The 16,576-nt window shown below is 41.9% G+C and overlaps 1 protein-coding gene across 9 annotated transcripts in view; it reads left to right on the forward strand.

The window, feature by feature from the left end:
• Positions 1 to 16,248, forward strand: part of NEO1 (neogenin 1) — a 206,660-nt gene extending 190,412 nt beyond the window's left edge. For 6 of the 9 annotated variants that reach the window (XM_040600353.1, XM_040600355.1, XM_040600356.1 and 3 more), the window contains 8 exons: positions 220 to 288; positions 1,112 to 1,259; positions 3,056 to 3,294; positions 3,976 to 4,068; positions 9,647 to 9,805; positions 11,122 to 11,376; positions 11,726 to 11,847; positions 14,534 to 16,248. In XM_040600353.1, the coding sequence (XP_040456287.1) occupies positions 220 to 288; positions 1,112 to 1,259; positions 3,056 to 3,294; positions 3,976 to 4,068; positions 9,647 to 9,805; positions 11,122 to 11,376; positions 11,726 to 11,847; positions 14,534 to 14,617 (1,169 nt within the window). In that variant the 3' untranslated portion in view covers positions 14,618 to 16,248. Of the gene's footprint in view, positions 1 to 219; positions 289 to 1,111; positions 1,260 to 3,055; positions 3,295 to 3,975; positions 4,069 to 9,646; positions 9,806 to 11,121; positions 11,377 to 11,725; positions 11,852 to 14,533 lie in introns of all 9 variants that reach the window. The other 3 variants (XM_040600361.1, XM_040600362.1, XM_040600358.1) reach the window with 2 other exon arrangements.
• The last annotated feature ends 328 nt before the right edge of the window (positions 16,249 to 16,576 follow it).

Consider the following 16,576-nt stretch of genomic DNA (forward strand, 5'->3'; position numbering starts at 1 on the left):
CTAATTATTAAATAGGTCTTTTGAAGAAGTTGTTCTCTTCTTGGAGATACACAGTTGCTGTTCAAAGCCAAATAGATGTTGTAGGGGAGAGACAAGGAGGGGGAAAATGCACACAGTGGGTCAGAGAAATTCTAAAAGAGCTTCCTTAGAAATGCTAAAGTGTGTGTTTATGTGTGTATATATATGTATGTAAAATTACCACATATACGACCTTTCCAGCTTCAGGATCTGCAGGGAAAGGCAGCCGCCCAGTGGACATAGGGCCGGATTACAAACCGCCACTTGGTGGTAAGTGGTGTTACAAAGCTTTTCAATTTAAATGCAAAATCGTTTGGTGTTTCACGGAGTGATGCTGTATCCGACTGAAAATACCAATTACATCTGTTCCAGTAACCTTTTCTCTTCATGATGATAGTTCTTTCCACTCAAGAAATAGTATCATACTTCTGTCACAGCGTTCTTGCCTGCTGTGTGGGGTATATGGAAAAAATATCAATGTGTGCATTTGCATTTCAGTCTTGATAAGCAGATCTTGTTCCCAGTTTAAATGGCTGCTATAGCGCACAAGTGTAAAATTAATTCATAAGAACATATTAGGAAGGAAAAAAAAAATCATCCTAACTCCTCCTTATTAGCACTGTGCATTCTGGAAGCCTTTCCCTAAGGTAACACTCATTAGTGTTACAGAAAGTGTGTTTCTTTTGAAGGAGAGTGACCACTGCAGAATACTGATGCTGACCCATGTGATTATTGGGTCCAAGGGAGTGCCCGTGGTACTAAAGTTTTAGCAAAGTCCCAAGTTAACTCCCCTTAGAGTCTAAACTATTGAACTTTTTTTTATGATAACTATTTGAGTAGGATGAACATACATTTTCATAGACCGTTAGTTGGAAATGGATCTATAAAGCATTTTATAGATTTAGTAGTTGTACAGAAACACAGTTAGCAAATGACAAGAACATAAGCAAGCACTTCACTTGAAGTCCTAGCAGACAAATATCTTTCTCATTCTGCTAATCGGAGTGATTTTAGAAGCCTTTGATGGGCACTGCTTGCTTTAGGTGGGTTTTTTTCTGTATAATAAATAACCCCTTTCTTCCATCTCCAACAGGCAGTAACAGTCCCCATGGAAGTCCTACTTCTCCCTTGGACAGCAACATGCTGCTTGTAATCATAGTGTCTGTTGGAGTGATCACCGTTGTGATAGTGGTGATAGTCGCAGTCTTCTGCACTCGTCGTACAACTTCTCACCAAAAAAAGTAAGATGTCCAGGTGGCACTTTGCCCTGTCCTACCTTTCTCGTGTAATTCTGTGATTTAATCTTTTCTTTATGATGCTTAAGTTTATTGCTTTTACGTCTTGCGGGCTGTAGAAATTCTGGTCCTGACAACAGATGGGTAATGCAGTTTGGATTCCTGTGTTCAGAAGACTACATGCATCAGTGCAGCTTCATGATCCTACCTGCAGTGGTGCCGAGGTGCTGTTTTTCCTAAGCAGTGTTTCAGAGTTTACAAGCTGTCCAGAGTTTACAGGCAAACTGTGGCAATGCTTTCATGTATACCCGCACTTGCCCCTTTCGTTGTTTAAATAATTGTTGCCAAACCTGAGCCAATACATCTGTTTAGAGCTGTGAGAGCTCAGCAGCTCAGGCAGATTCTCACTTCTGTTCTTAGCATGTACTTCACTGTGTGGAGTATGTTTACAAGCTGTGTGTGGTAATATCCAATTTTTAGATAGATTACTGGAGTGGAATCTGAATCTGGTGCTGGACTCCTTAGAAAAGTGCTCCAAAATTCAAAATACAGGTGTGTATCTGAATTCTTTCCTCATTTAGACCATCTGAATTAAGACTACAGCAGCAATGCTTCCATTTATAGGCTCCTGAAGGTTGTTCCTGCATGTCCTTTGAAAGAACTGAACAGAGCTGAAAGCTTTTTTTTAACATTTGAAAAGACTCTGTTATGCAAAACAGAGTTTTAAGAAAGTTATTAAAAGTCAGGCGTAGAAGATAATTTGCACTTGTTTTGCTGAAGCTGAACCATCCTGTAAAAATGCAAGTCCTTCAGGAGAGGCGAGCAAGGATATATGGTCTAGCAGCTGGGGGTGTGCTTGGGAGAGGGCAAAATACATGGGCCTGCACCCAAGAGATACATTTTATTTTCAAAGAGCAGAAGTAAGCCTGTGAAATCTTGCCTTTGTTTTCCCAGTTTCTAAATGCCACCTCTTACATGCAGCAACCCACAGCCAGTGAATAACCTGATCTGTTGTGCTGGTTCAGCTACAGTGCTCCAGGCAGGATGCCGGGGGCACGTCTGGCTGTGAATCACCAACATCAGACAGCTCTGTTCGTTGGTATTTTCAAAATCATATTTAGTCATATCTTAGCCGGTTCTAGGAAACTTGCCACCCAGAAAGGACACCTTCCTCCATCATTGCCAGGGTCCAAAGCTTGGAGCGCGTGTGGAGGGCAGTGTCGGAACTCTGCGGTTTACTTTTCCAAAATTCCATCATGTCAAATGTCTGCCTTAAAATCGGGCGGCTGCTGCTGCTGTTCAGCAGTGATGAAAAAGCCCATCGTCAGATGTGTCTGACCTGAGTGGTGGGAAAATGAATGCTCATGTCATTAATCTGTAGAGTTAACCATCCTATGGGGATAAGTGGCTATTTGTACACTCCTCCTACAGCTATTGTTTGCAGCTGTTTGTAACCCTGGAGTAAGGGCACAGCACGATGTATGTACACTTCATGTTTAGAATATTCTCTTAATAACCATAAGTACTGAAAACTTAATTTTTGTTAATGAAAGCCTAGACTGTAGAGCACAGTTCTACGGCATGTGGTAGCATTTGAGACAAATTTCATGGCATCAGAATTGCAGAATATGCTTTGAGATGTCAGATGTGCTTATATGTAAAATTCAAAGCTTCCTGCCCAGTGGGTAGCTTTTGCTCAGCTGGATACAAGATCTGAAGGAAATCTCAGTGAAAATTTGCCTCTTTCAACAAGTGAAAGGAAGCCTACATCTAAGAGCATTTCATTTGTTTTCCTTCCCAAGGAAACGAGCTGCCTGCAAATCAGTGAACGGGTCCCATAAGTACAAAGGAAACTCGAAAGACGTCAAGCCTCCTGACCTGTGGATCCATCATGAAAGACTGGAGCTAAAACCCATTGATAAATCTCCAGATCCCAACCCAATCATGACAGATACCCCAATCCCTCGCAACTCCCAAGACATCACCCCCGTTGATAATTCCATGGACAGCAATATCCATCAAAGGCGCAATTCCTACAGAGGTGAGCTATCAACGAGTACTTTGACTGTGATGTTTAAAATCAAATGCATTTTACTCTGGTGAAATTGCTTTATTGACCTTTTATTTAGTTACCCTTAGCCTTTTTTTGTTCTTGTTTTCCAAGTAATGAATTGGGGTTTGTGCCTAGTTTGTAAGATTCTCTGAAAAGGCTGGATCACACGTTTTAGTGAGAAAATTGAGTGCCCAAGAGTTAAGGCATGCGTTTCCCTTGGGTAAATACTGATTAGTAATCAGAAGATCATCTAACAAGTGTTTCACATCAAACTGTTGAGAGATGTTTATGACATTCTTTCAGCGGACAGACACAGTCAGGTTTTGGTGTGGGTGAGTTTTCACTTGGCGAGTGGGTAACTCGTTAGTCCAGCATGTCTGACCCACAGGTGTGACTCTTCATGCCTGCCCCTCACTGCCCAGAGCTGCACTGCCAGAGGTGTGTCTTTGCATGATGGTCTGGAAGAGTTTCTACAGTGCCTGATGATCTTTACCCTAACTGTGTTTTCTGCCTTCTAGTGAGGGATGAGAGTGCTGGTTTTATCAGTTACGAGTCACAGAACTGCTTACAAACAGGACAGCCCAGAAACACAGAGGACTGAAATAGTCTGGTATGGTATCACACAAGGCTTGCTGCAGTAGTGAATAACCTTCAGTATTTTTCCTTCAGGGCATGAGTCGGAGGATAGCATGTCCACCCTGGCAGGAAGAAGGGGGATGAGGCCCAAGATGATGATGCCTTTTGATTCTCAACCACCTCAGCGTAAGTCAACAGCCCACGTACCAGCTGGCTTGAAACTGGGAGCACCCAAACAAGCCATGTTGATACTGTATGCACAGGCGCACACACTCGCTGCCTTCCTACTTACTTTTCCTAAGTAATCCTGTCATACATGCAGTGCAGACAGTTCAAAGAAGGCGTCCTGAATTTCTTATCGTGAAGGCAGAGTTAGATCAAGTTAAAAGGAAAAACTGAGCAGCTGTATCGGAGCGAGCAGGAGGTGCACTGTGGAAGTGGGGACGTCGGGGATGTGCCCAGCAGTCTGTCTGTCCCAGCCTCCAGCAGTGGCAACTGCACGTGCTTTCCAGGACAAGCCTGTGAGCGTGGCTGCTGGTTATAGTCCGTGCCCTTTGCACTCTTGCCAGTATCCAGCTGTTACGTAGGAACTGTAGAGAGCTGGTAAATCTGTCACGTTCTTCTCCACTGATAGTTTTCTCCTACCTAGACCAAACAGTCATAGCCTTTTTAGCCTCCCGTCATGAGGCAACTACTTCATCATCCCCTTTATCACTTTAGTCACCATTCTCAGAACCTTCTCTAGCTTTGCTACACTGCTTGAGGTTCAGAGAGGCCAGAGCTGCACACAGTACCACCAAGTTCTTACGGAGCAGGGAACGATGAATGAGAGAGCAGAATGATAAGGCAGAGGCCTTGTTCTCAATACCTTCCTTGCCCAGTGAGGTACTACATTCTGTTGGCTTTTTTCACTGCCGTTGCATATTGAGCTAATGATCTGTCAACCCTATTTCCAAAATCTCTTTGCTGAATTGTAACTGGCAGCTCTGAGGTCCCGCATCATATAAGTACTGTTTGGATTTATTTATCCCTCAGTGTATTACTGTACATTCAGGTGATGTGGAAGTTTACCTGCCACCTCTTTGCCCGCTCATGCACTCTTGTGAGGCCCTTCTGGAGTTCCTTGACATCAGAATAGCATTTGACTACCCCAAAGACCTTAATATTATTGACAAACTTGAAGATGTCTTTGATTGCTTCCTTGTCTGGGTCACTGAAAAAGATAATTGGTTAAAACCAGTCCCAGCACTGATACCTGGGGAATCTCCTGCTTCCTCTCCTCTGTCTTGAAAATTGACTGTCGAGCCCCTCTCAGCTTCGTATCTGTAACCATCTTTCAATCCGTAAAAGAGCTTTCCCTCAGCAGCAACTTAGTGTTTTAACTTTGGAGTGGAGTCTTGTCAGAGCCTTTTTAAAAATTTATCTGTATTATATTTGCTGGTTCCCTTTATTGACATATTTACTGTCTTTAAGCTCTGAGATTAGTGAGGCAGGATTTATTTTTACAGGACTCGTGCTTAATCTTTTCTAAACAACCATGTTCACCCGTATCTGCAGTGATCGTACTCTTCTGCCACAACGCTAACGGTAACTGCTGTCCCCACTGCATGGGCAGCTCTGTGAAGCAGCTCTTGACGAGCTGCAGTTTACAATCCACCCTCCTATGGCAAACCAAAATCAGTAGGGATTTATGCTGAAATGTGGTAGTGGCTCAGAAGCAGCTTCAGAAACAACTCAGCTGCTCTTCCAGTAGGAGAGAATTAGGGAGCTGGGGCAAAAGGTCACCACAGGTCTCAGTGCAAGACGTCCCCATGTGCCCACTTGTCCCCTGATTTACTGAGCAGAATGGCCCTGAAGGAGCAACGCTGGAATCTTTTGGAAAGGATACCAAAAGCCTGCAGTACATGAGAAGCTTTCCTCCGCAATGGGTCTTTATACAAATTTATCAGAAGGTGGACAGACCACTGACAGAGGGTGAGGTTTCGCGAGTCTGGCAGAGCAGACTCCTAAATGAGGAGAATGTCTGGTTTGTTACTTCTTATCTGTATATCTCACTATTAGTTAATGACGATTTGAGCAAAAGTGCTGAACTGAGATTTTGTTGAGGCAGTAGTAATATGTTTTAATTACTATTACAAAATACTTTAAGAATTAATATATCAGGTTTTCAAACAATGACTCTGAGATGGAAAGGGACTTGGCTAAACCTCTGAACAACTAGGCAGAAACCCTGACTTGAGAACATAAGTAAAACGTACAAAAGGCAACATGCAGTGAGAACTGTGAGGCAAAATTACAGTGCTTGCCGGGGCTGGGCTGTAGGCTTTCCTGAGCACTCTGCAGCCAGGTAATTGCTGCCACAGCCTCCTGTGTTTTATGGAACGAATTCAGACTAGTCAGTTACGTTTCAACTTTCTAACTGTTTACTTTATTTACCTGAAATGAGTGCTTGGTTTTCTTGGCCCCTTACGTGCTTTTTCAAGTGTCCTGACGACCTGATTAGCTCTGTTTGTGAATTTTCAACTGTTTCCTTGTATTACTACCTTCTTACAAGACAGTATCTTTTTTCTTGGTTTTAAAATAAGTAGCCTGATGCTCCTTGTTTTCTCCAGTTTTACGCATATGAGGAAGGAGTGGGGGATAATTTTATATTAATAATCTTTACTCTTGATTAGTTTCTTAGAAGTTTGCATACTGTCATATATGGGTGTCTAGCAAGGGACATTGCAGCTATTGGATTCTGAGGATTGCCTGATGATGTCCCATGGCGAGTGCTAGAACATGATGAATTCAGACTTGTGTGACCATGTAACAAATTCACGCTACAGTAAGTCATACCTTGCACTCAGTTCTAAGTGTTTTTTCTCTAAATGGAACGCAGTATTGGACACACATAAGATAAACTCGTATAGGAGCCCCTGCTGAATTGTGCAGGGTGCCTCACAGAAAGAGCGCAGCGAAGTATCCCTCGTCCTGTGTCATTCAGTGAGAAAGATACTTAGCAACTTATGTGATCAGTCCCACAGAGGACTAAGAGGTGTGCAGGCCACACAAGCCATACAGCGGTGATACATATTTTAGGGAGGTAGTGTGTTCCAGTTCTGCCTTTTGATTGTATTCAAGCTGATGTGATAATGCTAGCAGATACAGTTGTGGATATGGTATTTCCTGGCAGCACTAAACCCAGCTTTGACATCTTTTTGATACCAGTCCTGCTGTGTTCACTTGAAAAGCTTCTGTTTTCCCTCTCTTTATTAGATATTGCCTTGCCCAGAAAGAATGAACCAGACACACAGCTGGCTCAGTGTGACAGGTTAGCATGATGCACTAAATGTCAGGAAGGATATGCAAGGTCATCTGGTGCCTTAGGGATTGAGATTGTTTTTGTGACTTTGTTTGACTTTTCATCCTGTTTGCAAAAGCTCTAAGGGCCTCCAGCTGTAGTCTTCTATTTTATAGTAAGTGGAAACATTAATGTAATGTCTTTAGATACCTTTTTGAAGAAGCTGCACAGAAAAACTGACACTGGTGTGTGAGGCCCTTTTGCAGTGAGCAACGCAGAAGGCAGGACCATTTGGTGTGTTTAAGCCTGTGCCTGCAGACACCTTCCTATGGCTTTTTTTTCCCTCTGCCCACTGTAGCATTTAAGCCTAGTTATTTACCTCTTAAATACTAAACTAGGATAATTTAGTATGTTCAATTTTAGTACAATTTACAGTAATGGTGTGTGCCTAGTCGTTTCCTTCTTTGACAACTGGAATACAAAAATGCTGGAAGGACATTGGGAAGCAAAGGGCTGTTTCTTTCTTAACAATTTCTCTTTATCCAGTTCTTCACCTGAACTTTTCTCTTCCTTGGAAGTAAATAATGCACCATGATCTTCATTAAGAACTGGTGATACAACATGCTGCTTTTTGACCTGTAAAGCTATACATGATTGAGGTCTCATAACCCAGCAAACTGTCAGCAAAATGCAGCAGTGGAAGGTGGCTGGCTAGGTGGCAGGGTAAACCTTCTGGCGTTCTCACTGGATCGGTTTTCCCCACGTGTTCACTGGATCCTGCTTTGGCTCATGTTTCAGAGCTACTATGATTTTGTGGTTTTCTCCTCATCTCCAAGCTTTTAGGAAATTTCTTGAAAGGTTTAGTATATGTGCATGACTTTTTATTGAGGTTGCAAAAGCATATAGGCAGTCTTTTGTACTAACGTATGTTATATTTCAAAGTGATTCAAATGCTGGCTAAAACACAGGTGTAGACCAGTGGTTTCTACAAATAAAGTAATGAAAATGTTTATGCCTGTAAAATTTTATGCGTTACAATCTTTTACGCCTCCTACCTTGCTGGCACATAAAAGAGCTCCTAGTGTCTCTGACTGTTGCCTCTGGATTTCTGATCGCCAAGCTTTTATGGGTTATTTTGCCATGTCAGTTCCCTGCAAGACAAAGTGGTGGAAGCTCTTAGTGAGAATACCTGACTTTTCACATCCCCTTGACAGCTGTCTCACAGGACTTAAATCTAGAACCTACTGATTGCTCAGTATTAGAGTTAAGTTGCTCTTTGTTTACAAGAGGTAGGTAATGGCATTAGCTTTCTGTTGGTGTAACTTAATGGGAGAGAGAAATTGTTTATTACCAATAGCTGAAAATCTCTAAGTATATTGCTGCCACTGATCAATTCACATATCCTGTCCTGCTGACAGGCTGTTTTCCAGGAAGCGAGGAAGTCAGAGGGTTCAGATTTGTTTAGTCAGCCTCTGAGTTCAGACCGCATGCATCAGTGCAAGAAGTCTTAACTGCACTCACCATTATAATGATGGATTTCTGCATCATGTCATTCATAGAAAGTCATAGGCAGCACATCTGGAGAATTTCCAGAAAGGGTTCAAAAGAAAATAACCAACCACAACCTTTTTGTTCTTTATGGTGCTAGTGGCGGTGTTCCCGTCCTGATTTTTTTGTGTTGAGACTCTTCTGTATGATTTTAAGCAGTTCAGTGTTTTAGTCAGTCATAAGAACTAAATTCTGCGCACGTTTTTCCTCCCAGCTGGGGAGTAGTGAGGTTTTGTTTGGCTGTTACCACAAAAAGGTGAGGGCAAAGGATGATTTACATTAAGTATAAAATTCATGTGTCTCAAACAGGAAAAAGAAAACAGAAAGATTAAAAAAAGGGGGGGGGGGGCGGAGAAAAAGAGGCTTTAGGTTTGAGCACACTGGAGCAGAGCTTTACAAAGTCGGCACAGAGGGAATAAGTGGAGCCTTTGGTGTCTTCCCTACTCTTATTGTTTGTCTTGCATTGTTTAATTAACTAAATACGCCACATCTGGTTATAATGTTAAGAAATTCAAAGACAACCAGAAATTATTTTGGAATGTGAGCTCCTTTATCTTCTGCCTTAGTTCTGACATTTATAGCACAGTGTGAAATACATGGAAATTATAAAGGGAGCTTAATTTTATTTTTCTCAAGTGTAACAGAAAGTGTCTGCAAGATACAGCCAAGAGAGATGCACTTTCTGCACAGGAAAACGGAGAGCCTTGCCTCTTTTGGGGGTTTTGTGTCTTGGTATGGAGGGAGCTAAAGTGCTGGAGCAGAGTTGGAAAACTGATATTAAAATACATCATCTTGGTGTCACTGTAAACCTGCTGGGCCATTGGCTCCCCTGTTTGGTGGCTTTGTGGGTGAAGGGAGGGATATGGTGCATTTCAGTACATGTGCATGCTTGTCTGTATGTTAAGCATTTTTCTGTCTTATATTCATTCACAGCTGTGATTAGTGCTCATCCCATCCATTCACTCGATAACCCTCACCATCATTTCCACTCCGGCAGCCTCGCTTCTCCAACTCGCAGCTATCTCCATCACCAGGTCAACCCGTGGCCGATTGGCACATCCATGTCCCATTCAGACAGGGCCAATTCCACAGGTGAGATATAAATGATCAGATAGATTTTGCTTATAATGGAACAATGAGTGAAACATGTGGAAATCAAAGCCTGAAGCTTAACTTGGTCGGTCACCGTTGTGTGTTCCATGAGAGGCAGTGATCAGTTTAAATACCGGCAGAATCCTTGATAGGTTGAGTTTTCTGTAGATCAGATTTTGAGATCCATGACAATGTCCTTGGAAAAGGAGGTTTAATGTTTTGTATACAACTTCAAATACCAAGATTTCTTGTTCTGAAATCTTCAGCCCTGGAGCCTGAAACATGAGAACTAATCTAATTTGAGCTACTTAATATGGTAACTAACTTTTTCCCTAATCGGTTCTGTTTAAAACCAAGAGAGGACAAAAGTCCAGACTTTGCTACTGAGAGCTGACATTAGTTAATCTTCCTGAAGCACCCAGAAAATTGCAGTGATTTCTGTGCAGTGTTTTCAGGCTTGAAGCACAATCATTTGCAATAGTTTCTGTAATGTCTCCAGTGATCTGAAAAATTCCAGAGCACAGTATTACTAAATTGCATGTAGGTAACATCTTGAGATGAAGTGAATTCTGAGCTTGTCCAATTGAAGGTCTATGTTTTAATTGAGGTGCCACAGCCAACAGCGTTGTTTCCTGTTTTCTTATGAAAACAACTCACAAGGCTGCAATTACACAGGCAGATGATATGTTCGAGGCAGAGGTTTCCCTTGTTCTGTTTATACTGCTGAAGTGACAGATCTCACAAGCCAGATCTTTTCCTGAATGTTGTCCGAGTAGGATCACAGTGCCCTAAACTCAAGATACTGTCTTATTGTTCTCTGAGATCAGGGAGGAGCCTGCTGCAGACAAACAAATGAACCCTGTGATTTCATTTTAGCGTTCAGCAAATAAAGGGATTTCAACTCATACCTCAGAAAAAAATATGGTTCTTCTGTATGCACTACAGTGATATATGCTTAATGTATACCTATTTAAGAATGTCAATACTGTGAAATACTCAAGGGTGAAGTGAAGAATGAAGATTTATGTTCCATGCTGTTTATCTGGGTCTTAGTACATGTACCTGTTTTCATTGCAAAACTATAGTTTTGGTATTATGCCTGGGGAGTCGTTCAGTGCTCAAGCTTATTTTGTTATTAGACAGCTGTTGCCGTTCACCTTAAAACAGGACAGTGAATTCACTTAAAACAGAATCTGTGAATTCACTTCTTGGCTTATGGAAAAGGTGCTTGCAAACACTACTGTTTTGTTTCCGTCTGACCACAGAGAAAGTTTCTGTTAACAACTTGTTGTTGTTGATTTGTTGGTCTCTTGTAGAATCTGTTCGAAATACACCTAGCACAGACACCATGCCGGCTTCCTCGTCTCAGACCTGTGCTGACCACCAGGATCCTGAAGGCACCACAGGGTCTTACCTGGCTAATGCACAAGAGGAGGACTCGGCTCAGAACCTCCCCACGGCACATGTCCGTCCTTCCCACCCGCTGAAGAGTTTTGCGGTGCCAGCAGTTCCACCAGCTGGTTCCACGTACGACCCTGCATTGCCAAGCACACCATTATTGACTCAGCAAGGTGAGCAGGGGAAAACTGGCAAGACACACTTGCCAAAAAGAGAAAAAGGCAATTTTAGAGGAAAATGAGAGAAGCTCCATAAGGGGCAGGGGGTAGACTTCGGCATCAAAGGAAATGTCAGAGGCTGGAGTGAATTTTGCTGGTATAATTTTCAAGACCCTTTCCTTTTATGTACACAGATAAACCAGGCAAAGATTCAAATTCAGCACTCTGTAATCTGAAGTGTTATTTTTCATCTAATAGAATCCTTTTTATTCTCCTACTTTCAAGAGCTTTCTGAATAGGCAAAAGAACTAATTAACCGAGGCATGACTGTATAACAATTTGTTTTGCGCTTCTAACCATCCAGTTCACTCGGTGAAGACTGCATCGATTGGGACTTTAGGAAGAACCCGACCTCCTATGCCAGTGGTAGTCCCCAGTGCCCCTGATGTGCAGGAGACCACCAGGATGCTTGAGGACTCGGAAAGCGTAGGTACTCTTACACTGCCAGGGGCTTTCTTTGGCAGTGCTTATCAAACTGTGGCGAATCTCTCCTTGTGTGATACCTGTAATCTTTAGTAATGTCTGCATGAGACTTGCGAAGGCAGAGGATAACAAGACTGCTGACTTCCACCAAGTGCCATTGCCTGTTAACGCATATAAAAAAAATCTAGTGCAAATACCTTCTACACAAGGCAGTAAATTCAGAGAATAAGCACTTAAATGGCAAGTACTAGTAGTGCTGCTTTCTAAATCTGAAAATTACTGAAGAGCAATACCTTCCTTCCTAATTACACAACACTAAACAGATGCAGTGCTTCCACCTATTCCAGTCCACAAAGCCCATTCAGTCAAACACTGAAAAACCTCTGACAGTATTTTGGCTGAGCTGATGCCACTAGCTGAACACAGAGTAATGTTCTCTGGGACTTCCTTTCTTGACTCGTGCTCACTGCTCTGGTTTCTGCGAGCCTTTCGCAATTACAAGAGGAAAGACAGATGCCATCTATAGCCCTAGTCTTTTCATTCTCTGCAGTACGTAGTGCCTAATGGAGCTTTGGTTTGTGACTTGGGCTTCTATATGCAGGCCTCCATACTGGAGCTGTAGAAGTGCCCTGCACATCTGTTTTTTGCCTGCTTATCTTGATGTAAAGAGCATCTTTGTTCATGGAGCTGAAGGCCTCCAACAGTGCCTTTTGCTCTTCTGTGCAGCTTAAGATGTGTTCATGCTCGTGTTGAGATGTCATTTATTGCCGTCTGTTTTGCAAGCGTACTGTGCCTGGATCCCATTAAAGTCACGCAGCTGCAGCTTCCTGTGCTGCTGCAGAGCATCCAGAGTGTCATTGCAGATGGAAATTTAGCACGAATGCCAAAATGTTTAAAGCTATCATCCCAAACATGTTTTTAGATACTCATATGAAAGTGTTCTGACTGGGGGAAAAATACAACCAACTGTTGGTCTTTTAGAAATAGCTTTTAAGAAGCAAGGATGTTTTGGGTGTCAGATGCTGGAAGAGCTGTTTTCCTTTCAAATTGCAAGCCAAGAAGTACTGTATTAGCTATTGTATTACTGCTACAGGAAATGCTTGGTTTTAATTATTTTTTCCTTTTTTTCTTGTTTCCTTACTGTCCTTTGGTTTTGTTACCCTCTTGATTTTATTTCTGTATGCGCTAGTCTAGAAACTGTATGCATGCTTGATTTGGTGCACTTTTGCCCTTCTGTCTGGTTGTCACTTCTACTTTATTCTTTCTTTTGCTTGGTACGAAAGATACAGTCACTAGTTTATTCATCAACAAATCTGGAATACTTAATTATAGGCATTAGTAAGTTGTTATAAGATGAAGTCATTACAGCATACTAAATATTAGTTATAAGTATGAGTTTTAAAAATCAGGATGAGGTAGTGATTTGAATTGATTCTGGTTTTATGAGAGCCTGTAGGAATGAGTCTGAGTACTTCCAGCTCGCTGTTATTTATCATTGTCAGTAGTTGGCAGATAATGTGTTAGACACAGGACAGAGATGAATTTTCTAGTACAGTCTAGATTGCTTGGTAAACTGGAAAGTGCCTGCTGCATTCATTTCTATTTAAATTAAAGAAAAAAGTTTGTATCTGAAAGCAAAGGAAGTGAGATTGCAGTCAGGGTCGAGGGCTCCACTCTGGGAAGGACTTCAGGTGTATGGTATGCAGGCAGCTGAGCAGTAGCTTCAGTACTAGAAGGTCTAATAATGGACCTTAAATACATAGAGCAGAAACTATCAAGCAGGAGAGGAGTTGTGTTGCTTCTGATTCGGCATTAGCAGAGCTGGTACGGGAATACCATAGGCAGCCCAGCTTGCCTTCAGTGAAAGTGGCGCTGGAAGAGCAAAGAGAGTTTGGAGAAATGCTCCAGGAACTGCACAGTACTGGGAAAGACTTGGTCATCTTAGAAAATGTTTTAAGATTAACTAATCCATCGTTATCTATCTACATAGATGCACAGATAACAGAGTGATAGCTGTTCACTGTAGCTGAAGCCAGACAGTTGAGCTAGACAAGGGAGTATGAATTTAGCAAGCATAATGATTATCAAAACCATTTTACTGAAGTGCTTGCTTTGACCTTTTTTCCAATTAAATTGGGACGGTTTTTTAAAAATATCTTCCTTTTCTTCAAAGGAGGCTGTTACCTTGAAGCAGGAATTGATACATGGAAAACAGATAAGATGATCACAGTCTTAAATTTCAGTGAAATCATGAATCACTATTGGGGGAAAAAAAAAAACAAACACCTGAAACAAAGACGTTCAGCTTGCCAAGGAGTGTGGGCAGGACCAGGCAGTGTGGCTGGGGAGGTGGGGGCCTGCAGCAGCACTGCACCCAGGCTGGGGGGCTGCCCCAGGGCCGAGTGGGGATGTCAGTGGGTGACCCGACGTAAGTAACTTGGTGGCATTAGCTTAACAGTTGGACTCTGTGATCTTAAGGGTCTCTTCCAACCAAACTATTCTATGAAAAAGGTCTGCACTTAAAATAAGAGTCAAGTTATTAATTCCCGCAACTGTTGCTAAATCTGCTTCTGCTTATTTATGTGCCAGGGTCACAGTTACACTAGAATCACTGACAATTTCTTCTTATTCTGTCCGTCTATTAAAGGAAGCAAGTAATCTTGTCAATAATTCTTTACATCTGCCACAGAATTATGAACCGGATGAGCTGACCAAAGAGATGGCCCACCTGGAAGGACTTATGAAGGACCTTAATGCCATCACTACAGCATGACCACCTTCACCAGGACATGACTCCAGACAGCTTCACAAGTCTTGGGACTCAGCCTTGGAACACAAGGAATTGTACAGAGGGAGAAAAAAAATAAAGAAAAAACAAACAAAAAAAAAAGAAAGAGGGACAGCACATGAGAACATACACAGAAAGCAAACGAACCAACCAGTGCATCTGTGCTACAGCTGGTCAAAGAGAGATGACCTTTCTTGTCATTGTCCTGCAATGAAGTCATTGCCAAGTGGAATTCCATTTACGTGCTGAGACCATGCAGGATGGGACGCATCAGCCTGAAATCCAGCATCCAGATAAAAGGAAAAAAAGTGGACTTCACTGGTTTGGTTTTTATTTTTTTCTGATCAGGTTTTGTCTCAGTGGTGTGATTGCCCTGCCTTTTCAGTGTTGGACATTCGCATTTATGTACAATTTTATTTGTGTTTTTATTTTATCTTTTTTTATAAAAAAGAAAAAAATATTGTTAAAAAAAAAAAGAGAAACTGTTGTTTTTCCACAGCCTAGACTGACGTTTGACTGCTTGTTCTATTGTGTATGAAAAATCATTGCCAGCGTGGGTTGTTCTGTTTTGTTTTTTATTCTGCGTATAATTATGTCCCCTTCTGGCAGTTAATCCATGGCCTTTTGGGATGCTGCACTGCTATTTGTAAGCTTTTTTTTTATTTTTTTATATTATAATTATTAAAAGCCTGACTTTCTCCTCTCATCACTGTGAGATTACCAGTCTGTTTGAATTGAATTGAAATGTAATTTGAAAGGCTTGTTTGTCGCTTTTTGTGCAGTTTCAATATTTTGAGTGGGGAAAAGTAGATGGGGAAGGGGAGGGGATCCAGTGGGAGGTTTCATTATTGTTGTTTTCCTGTCTTTCTACATTGACTTGAAAGACTGAAGAAAATGAAAGCATCTTCTGTAACATCCTTCCTTGTAACTTCAGCATACTGTGTCTCTGGTTACTGAATTGCAGTGAGAGTCTCATTTAGAAACATTAAAAAATTCCTCCTGTAAAGTAGGGTTCCTTATGTTTAGATGACACTACAGCTTCTTTTGGCAACAGTGCTCTATTTTGTTGTTAATTTGAAGATCACATCATGAAACTTTCAAGTGCAGATTGAGCGCTCATTCAGCATGGAGAGCTTAGCACAGACAGCAGTGCACAACACTTCTCTGCTGGTGGTGCTTAGGTTTGAGCTACCTGGACCTCCCAGAAGCAGAGAACTGTGAACCTCTTCTCATCAGCACATACCATATCTTACTTCTGAGAACACTACATGTCCACAGGATCCTTCAGCCGCAAGTCCAACCCCAGTGCAGTTTCTGTATCCCAGGCCATTTAAACAAGAATCCTTCTCTTAAGGATTCTTCAGAGATGTAAGCAAGGCAAAAATGTATTTTTTACACTTTTGAAACCATTTGAAAAGAAAACCAGTATTAGCGACTCGGGTGCTGATCACATATCTGACTAGAAAGGAAGGAAAGTTAAAAGGGAGCTCCCATAGAAGGGGAAGGAAAAGGGTTTTTTCTTTTCCCCTTGTATGATTGCCTGGTTCTGCCAAACGCCACAAGGAGGAATAGAAAGTCATAGAAAGAGGGACAGTATTTTAAGAAAAAAAAGGAAGGAAAAAACCCCCAGTACCCAGCTGCCTAACAAACTTGTGTGCAATTCCATTTTTAAGATGAAAGGAAACTCAAACCTTACTGATGATTCAGATGGAGAATCTGTTCCTTCTGAGCAGTCGGGTTTGTGATCTCAGATGCTCAGTGATACCGATGGGGGACACGCAGGTACCAAGCATTTCAGGTGCGGGGCGCTGCTGCTGTAGCGCGCAGTGCCTCTGCTGGGTGGCTGTACCTGTAGGAACATTAAGAGAAAATACTGTAACCTTCTTAAATTTAAATAAAAACCCAGAAACTTTGCTTCATGTATTTTCTTTTATCCATTTGACT

The sequence above is a fragment of the Falco naumanni genome, chromosome 7, assembly GCF_017639655.2.
Source record: "Falco naumanni isolate bFalNau1 chromosome 7, bFalNau1.pat, whole genome shotgun sequence".
NCBI classification, from domain to species: Eukaryota; Metazoa; Chordata; class Aves; order Falconiformes; family Falconidae; genus Falco; species Falco naumanni.